This window comes from Rhododendron vialii, chromosome 8a (assembly GCF_030253575.1).
Source record: "Rhododendron vialii isolate Sample 1 chromosome 8a, ASM3025357v1".
Lineage (NCBI taxonomy): Eukaryota > Viridiplantae > Streptophyta > Magnoliopsida > Ericales > Ericaceae > Rhododendron > Rhododendron vialii.
The window spans coordinates 30626292-30638522 of NC_080564.1; the positions used below are offsets into that span (position 1 = coordinate 30626292).

At 39.5% G+C, this 12231-nt stretch overlaps 1 protein-coding gene and 1 non-coding gene across 2 annotated transcripts; both read right to left on the bottom strand.

The window, feature by feature from the left end:
- Nucleotides 1-748: 748 nt before the first annotated feature.
- LOC131335232 (mitochondrial phosphate carrier protein 3, mitochondrial-like) lies at nt 749-5207 on the bottom strand. The gene is made up of 6 exons (XM_058370495.1): nt 4657-5207; nt 2057-2418; nt 1901-1944; nt 1446-1660; nt 1219-1343; nt 749-1131 (listed from the first exon to the last, which is right to left on the bottom strand). The coding sequence occupies exons 1-6, from the start codon at nt 4975-4977 to the stop codon at nt 1077-1079; spliced, it is 1122 nt and encodes a 373-aa protein (XP_058226478.1). The 5' UTR covers nt 4978-5207; the 3' UTR covers nt 749-1076.
- A 6685-nt stretch (nt 5208-11892) lies between these two features.
- On the bottom strand, nt 11893-11964 carry TRNAD-GUC (transfer RNA aspartic acid (anticodon GUC)). The gene has a single exon. It is a non-coding gene; the product is annotated as a tRNA-Asp (tRNA).
- Nucleotides 11965-12231: the final 267 nt, after the last annotated feature.

The window sequence follows — 12231 nt, forward strand, 5'->3', positions numbered from 1 at the left end:
TTTGGCCCATAAGTGTCTCATCATAATTAAACAGAGTTTCTGGACCAATTCTCTAGCCCCGTTCCTGTCATGGCTCTGTTTCACTTTTCCCACATGAAATATTTTGCATAGAAAACAGCCTTTACTGTATAAACTTCTATGGATTTGTCCAGTGGGTTCTGGCCAAGCCACATTTAGGGGATCATAATGGGCTTCTGCCAGGCCTTTCATAAGCATGTGAATCTTTTCTGTATCTTCTTAGGGCAAGCATGTAAAGTTTTAGCCACTCAAAACCATATTTATGCAGAAATTATCTCTAAACTTCCATGAGCTCATTTTTACATTGGTCATTTGGGCTCATTTTTACAATGCAGACGCATTTCGGTTCATGCTGTTCAAGGAGGTCAATTTGAAAACTTCGCAAATCTCTTCGAACATAGGAGGCAAATTTGAGTATCGTCAACAATCATGTGAGAGGGGGCAAAAGTTCCGTGCGCGAACAAACAAACTTAACCTGCATTAATTTCGCAAAGGCTACAAGAGAGTTCGACCTCACCCAATAAACTGATGTGCCAGCATCGAATACATGAAATGCGGGCTATTTCTCAGGAAACAACGGACAGTCTCAATCAGGAAAACTAGTCAAAAGTAAAACTAACATGTGCTATATACACAGTGGGGTGATGACAAAACAAATCGATCCATGATATCCACAAAGGAAAAAAATCACATCTAAGGCACAATTTAGAGTACAGTATCAACTCATGCATGAGAGAAATATTCTACCTCATTATTGTATAATATCACACCAAGTGCAAAACCATATGCCTATGACATCAATATATCAGTACATATCAACGAGCAGTTTCGGCAGAGGATGAAACAAAAACCATCCTCAAAAAAAAATCAAATACTACAACAAATAATGGAAACACATACTAATCTGTTCTTTACAGAATACAATCCCCACAAAAATGAAATTTCCATCCAGGAGGCATCACCAATCCTTATATGATTAATCTGCAAAAGTAGAAATCAAACCTTCTTGAAGTCGTCAGAGAGATTTGCTTCGTATTTGTTAACTGTCGACTCCAACTTTACATCTTCACAGGAACAGTGGCAGGGAGAGGAGCAGCACCACCAGTAGTTGGCCTAATACGAGCAACAAGCACCAATATAGTTTCAAGAAGCAGGAAATAGAATAGAAGACCTTTACAAACTCAGGAAATTGAGACTTACAGGCCAACGAAAACTTTGAAAGAATCATAGATTCCCCATTGGGCACCAGTAAGGGATCCAATCATAACTATACGGAGCGGAAGACCACGGGTAAACAGACCCCACAAGCCCATCTTCTTGACAGCCTGTGACATGAGAATGATGTCAAAGTAGTGCAACCGAAGGTAAACGCATAAACTAGAAGCATACAAATAGATATGACTGCAGGGTGGATATAACCAACTCACATCGCCCACTGTTGCCCCCTTGGCATTGTTAAGAAAGGAGACCAGGTTATCAGCAGGATGTGATACAACAGCACAGAAAATACCAGCAACATATCCACAGCCGAAGCTTACTCCAAGCTGAAAAGTATTGCTGCACTGGTCCTTGGGGGTTGGGACGGCATACTTGTAAAACTTCTCCACAAGAGTCTCAAAAGTTGCAAACTTCATCATTGTATCTGCGAAGTACCCATTTTGACTGTCAGCACTTAGCAGGCCTCCAATAAGGGGATGTTATTCGATATAGCCAAAGAAAGTTTCAATGATAGAAGCAATCTCACTTGCCGAAAAGCAAAGGAGAAACGGCTTTCTAATTGTCCAGAGCAATTCAGTAAGACAAAATTTGCAGCCAATTAACTATAAAACCAAACACTTCATGCCATATGTTTTAATCAGAAATAAAGGGAAGGCTAGCTTACAGGGAATCTGTCTTCCCCAAAGAGGAACAAGCCCTTTGTAAGGCCTGCAAAAACAAGAAAATATCACAATAAACGTACAATATTTACAAGACACAATAATAAAAAAGCACGATAGGACTGTATAATTGAAAGCCAACTTTTAAATGAGAATCATACCCAAGAGCACCTTCAGACTTGACGAATTTCGGAAGGCCATCTGACAAACCTTTGGCAAACCCAGGCTGAGTTTGGACACGAACCTTCACTGCCTCGAAGGGGCAGAGAGCAACATCAGCAAATACTTCAGCAGATGCAGAGCCAGCAAGGTAAATCAAGGTTTTATACTTTGCTGCATATTCTGGACCAGCAATGTCCGAGTAGTACTTCTTGAAGAAATCGTATAATCCGTACTTGAAAGCACCCTGAGCACTGTAACCAAGCAAGGTTGGCACCCAACCCCTAAAGAAACCTTTGGCTCCCTGCTCCTTGAACAGAACTCCAAATCCAGAAGAAATGCTCTTGTACTTTGTAGGATCAATCTGAAAATTGGCCAAAATCAATACCACCAGAATGCCTCTAGTAAAGAAAAAACGGAGCAAAAGGAAATTTCTACATTCTATTACCCTCATTATCATGGCACTGCAGGAACTGTTTTTTCAAATTATGAGCTATGGAATGCTAGTTTCATTTTAGCATACATATGCAGGTGACACCAAAGGGAAACTCCGGTTTCATGAAGAAAAAACTAAGACAATACCATAGAACTGAAACTGCAACCATGGCATTAAGAGACTACGTTTGATCTTTCTTTTTTATGCGTTTCCATTTCATTTGAAGCTTCAATATGGGGGAAGCAATGAGGCAGGTTGAACTCCTGAAGTCAAAAATCAAAACCGACCCGGTTGCTACTTGGCTTGTAACGCTGGCGTGCTAACTAAGATCAAAGGAGGGCTTATTTATGAAAACAACTCTGATCCATAACAATGAGCAAAAGCTCCAACACAAGATATCATACACCATCTATAAGCCTTTCCAAAGTCAAAACAGAAAATACGAAAATCAACCTTAATGAGAAATGGAGAAAATATCAATGGCTAAGATTGCAAGATCGACATCGGTTACAAACAAAGTTATGAATTTTATCATTATCCTGCAAGTTCATATGGTTCCTATTACTTGACTGCATATGATCAAGTGTGGCTACCCATTTCGATTCCGACGTTAACGGGTAGCTCACCCACCTGTTGAACCCGTATCCATATTGACAAGAGATTTCCCATTAACTTTACATAGTATAAAATTCAGGTTTACATAGTACTTTGTAATTAGGGGGGAAAACGCATTCACATTATAGAACAAAAACAAAATGGTATAGTCTTAGCAAAAATCCAAGTGATGCCTGAAAAAAAATTGCTCTAAAACACAAAGTCAGAAGAAAATTTTACTGGATCAGGAGCTTAACTTGAAAACAACAAATTAATGAAACAAATCACCTAATCACACCATGCACAAGCCACCGGTGTATGTGCAAGGACGGATCGAGAGGCGGATGAGAGCGGACGTTCAAATCTTCCTTGGAATTATAGTACATTTATTCCTCAAAAAATTTAAAAATCAATAAGTCATATATGTTGGTTCACCCACCCAACTTCGTTTTGAAAAATTCAATAGCCACCCAACCAAGAGTGTAATACTATACTATTTTTAGCAAAAATTTTACTACATATCATTTGTTATTCTATTTTTCATTTCTAAAATGGATAGGATGCATAAAATCGTAGTAATTGATTTGGTTGATAAAAAACATATACGATAATCTTTTCGGCAATACTTTCACAATATATTGGTTTTGGGAAAAAACGAAAAGTCTACAATATACATCCCTTAAAATGGTGTACCATATATTTTATGATTCATTCATAACATTTTAGTGTGTTTTATAACTTTTGTTTTAGAATTCATAATATTTCAGTAGTACGATTCATAACAATTTCATTATGATTCATAACATTTTGGTGTATCTCATAACCTTTATACGATTCGTAACTTTTTAGCAATACGATTCGTAACATTTTCTTCATAATTCATAACATTTTTGGGAGTGCATATGATACAAACCCAATAAGGGATGTGTATTATAGTATTTTCCGGGGAAAAAATCGCTTTTCATATGTATAAAAAAACTTTTTTAATGTTCACCTGCCCCATCTTAAAATCTTGCCACCGTTTGGGTGTGTCAATTTGCGAAAACTCACGTGTACAGTTGAGAGATAGAGAGAGGAACATCTCACGTGCTATCGATATCGATTTCTTAGGGGTAAGTTCATACGAAGCATTTGCTCTCGCTTCAAATGGGGCTCCTGCATTGTGGGTTGATGGTTTATGGTCCTAAAGGGCTGCAAATGAGCTAAGTTGCTCGCGATCAACTCGTGGCTCAACTGGTTTAATAATCAAGCCGAGCTCGAGCTCCAGTTTCAGGATCGTTTACTAAATGAGCCGAGCTCAACAATCAAAATCGGCTCGTTTTATAGGCTTGTCTTGTTTAAAGAGGCTCAATAAGTAAATTACCCCGGCTTGGCTCGTTTGCAAACAAGCCGAGCTCAAGCTCAAGTTTTAAGCTCGGTTCGTAAACGAGCCGAGCTCAAACACTATAATACTATGCTCGGCTCGTTTGGACCCCTGTCATTAGCCAGCCAAGGTGTACATAAGCTGACCTGTAACCTGTTATCAAAAAAGTTAGACATAGAGAGAGGGAGGGGATGAAATTGGGAGCGGACCTGCATGTTACACTTGACGATGTCGAGAGGGGTGAGGGCCGTGTGAGTAAGCCCACAGCTGAGGCTTCCTCCGGCTGCAGAGGCGGCATAGAATGCCGGCGAGTACATCGCTATCTTGCCTGCAGGCTCGCTGGGAGCCGGGATCACGAAGCTCTTCCTCTTCTCCTCCGTCGACGGCGAAACCGACGCCGAGGAACGCACCGCGGGGTTTCGAGTCGTGGCGAAGCGGTCTAAGTCGGTGAGTTTCGTTGACAGAGACGTGGAGGGGGAGTATATGAAGCTCGGGATCAGAGATTGACGAGAGCCGTGCGAGAACTCCATTGCGAGAGGGTGTAACTCTGTGCGTGCTCTGTTTCGTGTGTGCGGTTTGTAGCAGAGGAGAGAGAGAGTCCAAGGTAGTATATGGAGAGAGAGAGAGAGAGAGAGAGAGAAAGAGAGAGTCGAAAATGTCTGCGTTTTCAACGATTAATCGCTCTGCTTCGCGGTTTAAATGGCTTTTGATGGAACTATTTGCCACCGTACTTGTCCTGAACTACGGAACATTTGGGGAAAATAAAAAATTATAATCAGAGGTTTGGGCCAATATAATCCACACCTCGATAAATCATGAAAGATTATAAATTTATCGTCGACTAACAAAAGATCCATGCTTCGTCTAGTGAATAAGTTGCTAGAATCGAGGCGACGCTGCCAATATTTTTTACAGTGACTTGAGTTTTTTATTTCTTCCTTTTAGTAATAATTAGTGTTCCTCCTCTTGCAGATGTTTTCTTCTTGTTTGTGGGACTTTCTCACCTCTTTGTGGGTTGGATGTCAATGATTTCATCTAAGCTTCTTCCTATGGTTTGAACTGAATTTTCCTAAGAAATTTTTGACTGGTCCTCGGCTATGCCCAATATTATTCTTGGTATCATCGTATGCAATTCTCGGTATGCTTTTGCAGCATGTGTCGTAGAATCTGCTAGTGCATGAGCCCATGTCTAAATTTTGACAATTTTAATTCATTCAACATCCTGCGATGAAATTTTTGTAATGTCCCCGGAGTTTTGAAATGAAAAGAAATAGTTGGTTGTTCAAAAAAAAAAAAAAAAAAACGTAAGATGGCATGCCTGTAATTACTTGTAAATGGCTTCTGTACGAGGGCAAACCTTATTAAACGGCTCGAGACATGAAAAACAAAAATAAAAAGATGAAGAACGTTCTGAACCACTGGGATTGACATTTCCAAGTTATTTGGAAAACGGAAGTGTTTTTCCAAGTCAATGTGGGTTTGCTTTGGCCATACGGTTTGGCCCAATGGCAGCTGGTTTGAGGACGCAAGCAATGAGGTTTCAGGTCCTTCGTATGTTCGCACGAAGTTTCGATGTAGTAGTATTCCGGGTGATTTGAATTAGGGGTGGCAAATTGAACTCAGACCCATTAACAAACCCATACCCATCAACTAAAAAATAGACCCAACCCAACCCATTTATTAGTTGGGTAAAAATGAGTCCAAGCCCAACTAACCCATTATTAATTGGGTCTTAATTGGGCATTAATTGAGTCAACTTAAATGACCCAATGGGTCATGCAAGTAACCCACCAAAAAAAATAAATAGTTCTGAACGGTAGAATGGAGTCGTCCCCGACGGAATCCATGGCTTTCTCGTAATGGCCCAGGAATGAAAAGATTCTCCCATGGGAAGGACCCCTCTCTCTCTCTCTCTCTCTCTCTACTGTTTATTCAATTCTTTTGTGTTAAATCACTCGCATCCAAATATATTTTGGACGATATTAAAAATTAATTGTGACAGGTAACAATTATTTTTGACCAGTCAAAATTGAAAATTGACCAGTCAAAATAAATAGCTCTGCTGTGAATTAAGTTTCTCTCGTGGTATTTAGTCCCGCATAGGATTTGGATTAAAAATTTATGAGTTTCGATTATAATTTTTTACTTTTTCGATTTTTCTCAACGAGACCAATCACTAAGTCACAAAAGTTTGACGCAAAACTATCAAATAAGAAAAAAAATTGAACAAAAACAAAAAAATTCGATTTTTCTCGCAACGGGCTAGTTTTGATTCTAATCGAATGGAAAATTCAACTTATCATGAATGGAAAGTTGGCTTTGTTTGTGGTTTGTTTTTTTATCCTTATTCAATTTTTTTCGCATTTGTTTGTTTTTCATTAATTTTTTGTGGATTATTGCTTCGACATGACAGGAGGAATCTAAAAAGTAAAAAATTATGATCGAAACCTAAAAAGTAAAAAAAAATTGAATGAAGACAAAAATAAGCCAATTTTTTTGTCTTTATTCAAAAAAATATGTATTTTAGTCATTTTAGTATATAATATGTAATTGGGTTAATGGGCGGGTCGGGTTTGCTTTTAAATAAATGGGTTGGGTTGGGTATGGGTAATTAGACTCATAATTAATGGGTCTAAATGGGTCAATGACCCATTAAAGACCCAACCCACTTGCTACTTACCCATTTTGACCCAAACCCGCCCATTTGACACCCCTAATTTGAATCACCAGAAAAACTGTTAGAAATTGACTAGAATTCCTAAATTGATTAGGATTTTTTTTTTTATTCGATTTAGGTTTATTTAGTGTTTTTCTATAAATAGGGACCTTGGGGGTTCCTAGGGTTATGGTCTTTTGTTCAAGGGCTTAGATATTAGGGTTTTGTTTATACTCTTAGGGTTCCACCAAGGGTTTGTGTCTCCCTTTTGGGTTCCACCAAAGATTTGTCCCTAGATATCTGTTTGGTGCTTCAAGTAGAGTTACGGGTATAGCCGGCTCTTTGTTTCTCTCCCCGTTTATAGTGAATCCTCTTGCTCTTTTTCCCGTGGAGTACGTTCTTGCTTTGTGCTTGAACGGAACCACGTATATCCTTGTGTTCTTGTTTATCGCTTGTTGATTTATTATATTCTCAATTTCGTGTTCGGCACAACAAATTGGTATCAGAGCTCCGGGTTTCAATCCGAGGCTTTTGTTTTCCGTTGCGTATTGTGCAATTGGTGATCGTTTCAATGGCGACTCGTTTCGAAATTGCGAAGTTCGATGGGCAGAGCACTAGCTTCAGTTTATGGCGTATTAAGATGAAGGCTTTGCTTGTTCAACAAGGATTACACAAGACTTTGTTGGGAAAATCGAAGAAGCCTGCTGATATGCAGGATAGTGTGTTTGAGGATCTCGATGCGAAGGCGCACAGTTCGATTCAGTTGTGTTTAGCCGATGATGTGCTTCGCGAGGTCGGGGAGGAGGATACTACTGCCGGTATTTGGTTGAAGTTGGAAAGCATCTATATGACGAAGTCTCTTACCAACCGGTTGTATTTGAAGCAGCGCTTTTATACGTTTCGTATGAGGGAAGGTACGCCCGTAAAAGACCATCTAGATGAGTTAAATCGAATTATTATGGATTTAAAAAATATTGATGTTGTGATTGATGATGAAGATCAAGCTCTTATTGTGTTATGTTCTTTGCCTGCATCTTATGAGCATTTTGTTACTACCCTACTTTATGGGAGGGATACAATTTCCATGGAGGACGTTAAGTCTAGTTTGTATTCGAATGAATTGAGAAAAAAAGTATCCGGTGAGGGTGGTGATTTTGATGCTCAGGGTTTGATGGTGCAAGGAAGAACTTCTGAGAGGGATTATGGCAGTAGAGGGGTTTCTGGCTCTCGTTCCACAAATCAGGAAGTAAAGTGTTTTTACTGTAGGAAATATGGGCACATGGTGAGAAATTGTCTTAGGTTGAAAAATAAGAATAATTTTGAAGAGAAGGTTGTTGCTGGTATTGTTGAAGAAGATTCCGACGATTCACTTATGGTTCTTTCTGTGAGTGTCGGTGATGTCTGTTCGAATACCAAATGGATTCTGGACTCCGGATGTTCTTACCACATGTGTCCGAATAAAGATTGGTTCGATACTTATGAATCGGTCAGCTGTGGTACAGTTCTTATGGGGAATAACATGCCCTGTAGAATTGTTGGGATTGGAACAGTTAAAGTCAAAATGCATAATGGGTTTGTGAGGACGTTGTTTGGTGTTCGACATATACCAGATTTGAAGAGGAACCTTATCTCTTTGGGTACTCTTGACTCTTTGGGTTGGAAGCATACCGCTGAAGGTGGAGTCTTGAGGGTTTTGAAGGGTGCTCGTGTTTTGATGAAGGGTCGAAAATCGAATAACCTCTATGTGCTTGATGGTAGTACGATTGTGGGTGCTACATCTTTGGGTTCTTCATCGGTGAATTCGAGGTTGCCTCAATGTTGGGTTTTTAACTCTGTGGTAGAGTCGGTAATTAACTCCGTGTGGAGTTTGACCAGATCTTCGAGTGCATTCGGGAGGGATGCGTTGGATGGGAGGTGCCCGTTGGAAGATAGAGGCTCAATTTAGAGGCATGTGCGGCTGGGTTTCCTAAGTCGCGTTTACAAGGTCAAGCAGGTGTGCTTGAGCCTTGCTCGTTTGTGCCGTTGGTGATGGCCCCGTGGAGGGGCTTTTGGGGGAGATGAGCGATTAAAGGAGAGGATTGCCTATTGTGTTGAATTCGATGGAATTCAAGTCAAGGTGGAGATTTGTTGGAAATTGACTAGAATTCCTAAATTGACTAGGATTCCTTTTCCTATTCGGTTTAGGTTTATTTAGTGTTTTCCTATAAATAGGGACTTTGGGGGTTCTCAGGGTTATGGTCTTTTGTTCAAGGGCTTAGATATTAGGGTTTTGTTTATGCTCTTAGGGTTCCACCAAGGGTTTGTGTCTCCCTTTTGGGTTCCACCAGAGATTTGTCCACAGATATCTGTTTGGTGCTTCAAATAGAGTTACGGGTATAGCCGGCTCTTTGTTTCTCTCCCCGTTTATAGTGAATCCTTTTGCTCTTTTTCCCGTGGAGTACGTTCTTGCTTTGTGCTTGAACGGAACCACGTATATCCTTGTGTTCTTGTTTATCGCTTGTTGATTTACTATATTCTCAATTTCGTGTTCGGCACAACAAAAACTGTCAACTTCCGTAACGAAAGTTTACGGAAGTGAATCGCTTCGGTCTAAAAGTGTTTTGGACGGTCCAGAATTTTAATGAAATTTTTCCGGGAAAAAGTTAATTGTAACCGGTCATAATTGAAAACGAATCTCGCTATTGATTGCGCGAATGGACGACTGAAATTGCGCCGCTTCATAAACACCCTATGTTCACGGAGCAATCGTGAAAAGTCTATCTTCTCTTTGAATCACATGAGAATTCTAACAAAATCCTCAAGATTCTCGTTTATATCCAATCGGTCTAAAATAGACCGAAACACTACCGGTATGGACATTTTTGCGTACACGTGATGTGAGGAGCGGTGCAACAAGAAGGCCATGTAGGTGCAAACATAACAATAGTCAATAGGAGGTATGGTGTGGTACGACGATCGAACGTGCTTGGTATTATTGAATTTATGAGGTCAAATTGTATTCGCATAACACCCAACTCAACCAACTTAAGCCGCTTTTGGTTTGGTTATTTCCCCAAAGTTAGACTATCGTTGACCCGTGATTTTAACAACTTAACAAATCTCTAGCAGCCCGTTAATTTTTTCGACGGACCAACCAAATCTCTATGTTGAACCAATCTTTAGGAAGGAAGAGAGAAATTGTCCGCCTATAGAGAGACTATTATGGAAGGATGGCAACGGGGCGGATTGGAAGCGGATATTGACATATCCGAATCCCCACTTGACCTTCGAATCCACCCCAATTGGATATATTTTTGGGTCCTTCATTCCTGCCCCGAACGGAGAACGGAGATCCGATTGGATATTCAGATATCCGAATTTGAAAAAAAAAACCCAGATTTTTTATCAAACAGAGTATTTGGGAACAGATCGGGGGTAATTGGAGGCAAATTTTTTATTTTAAAAAAAATTAGATTTTCGGGTATTCGGGGACAAAGCGGGGCGGATCGGGGATGGAGATCGGATTCGGGGGGGATCGGAGGCGGATTTTTTTATCAAAAAAACAGATTTTCGGGTATTCGGGGACAAAGCGGGGCGGATCAGGAATGGAGATCGGATTCGGGGCGGGGACAGACTTACCTCCGAATCCGATCCGATCTCTGAATTTTTTTTGAAAAATAAATCCGAATCCGCCCCGATATTTGAAAAATCCGATCCATTCGGAACGAATAACGATCGGATACAGACGGGTTGCCCGAGATGGCCATCCCTACTATTATGTCTAAAATAAGCTAATTCGAATGTGTTGTGCCTACCAAACAATGCATTCGGGAGGGGTCAAATTAGCTTATCCGCTCAATTAATTAACCAAAAAAAGGATATCGTGGCTAACTAAAAAAGGATAAAAAATTGTAATTTGAGTGTTGGTTAGCTATGGAACTAACACTTCCACCGCACCTCATTAATTAATTATGTAATTAATCAGTACTTTTCTGAATAACTGAAAATGATGAGATTGTGGGAGGGAGAGACGCAATATGTAGGATTCGCACAATAGCATATTAGATTGTATAAATGAAAAATGAGACGAAAAGGATCATTATTTTAATTTTTGGATGGAAGAGAAAGATAATACGATAGGAGAATCCAGCTAATGTCACCCCTCCACTATAGTTATCTCCCACACAAGGAATATTAATTAGCACCATGTAATCCTCTCTCTTTTTGGGACTACGTAATTGCAAAGTAGATGTCGAATTAAGTCAGAAGACACAAGAATCAGGTTTCTTTATCCTAAGGAAATGCAGCCATCATCAAATGCGTCTAGGTTGAAGAGTATAACTATCCAATACTCCGTATTTTGAAGAAGAAACCAAAGTGCTTAATGTAATTTAAAGCTGCGAATGTTTGCCAATATTTGCAGTTCAAAAAAGTACTCCCTCCGTTCGGATTTAATAGTCTTTTTTGGGAATATGTGTCATTTTTCAATCGATTATATCTTGTAATTTATAATATTTTTATGTAATTTTGAAAGCATTGTCTTATAGAACTAATTAAGATCTATTAAATAATATCTATATTGGATATAAAATTCATTACCAATTTAAAAATATAACTCATTTTTTATCCGATTAAAATTAAACGATGAACTATTAAATTCGAACGGAGGAAGTAGTACTTAGTATACAGTTGGGAATGTAAATTACATAACCGCAGGGGTTGTAATGTGAACTCAGAAAACTCAGGGTTGTCAGCTCGAGCAACCAAGGTACTCCAGTATTTTGTGATGAATGAAAAAAAGAGCAAAAATCGCCGTTGCCGGGGATCGAACCCGGGTCACCCGCGTGACAGGCGGGAATACTTACCACTATACTACAACGACAAGGTTGCTCAAGATGCCTCAACATTACTTAGAAATACGTTTACGAAATAACCCTCATTTCTTTTTGAATCCGGCCAACAAGAGGGTCTTAACATAACAAGTCCCAATAATAATAATAATAATAATAAGTTCCATGAAACACGCCAACAAAATTCAATAGGATGAAAAAGTTACATGTTGCTCAATTGTCTGTCAAAGGGGAAAATGCGTTTTCCATTCTACGAAGAAAGGAGGGGAATCGTGTGTTGTATTTAAAAGAGTTTATGC

Coding starts and splice junctions, on each gene's coding strand:
- LOC131335232 (XM_058370495.1), bottom strand. CDS start 4,977: ATGGAGTTCTCGCACGGCTCTCGTCAATCTCTGATCCCGAGCTTCATA. Junction 1,945..2,056: donor AAGTCTGAAGGTGCTCTTGG/GTATGATTCTCA, acceptor TTGTTTTTGCAG/GCCTTACAAAGGGCTTGTTC. Junction 1,661..1,900: donor TTGGGGAAGACAGATTCCCT/GTAAGCTAGCCT, acceptor GGTACTTCGCAG/ATACAATGATGAAGTTTGCA.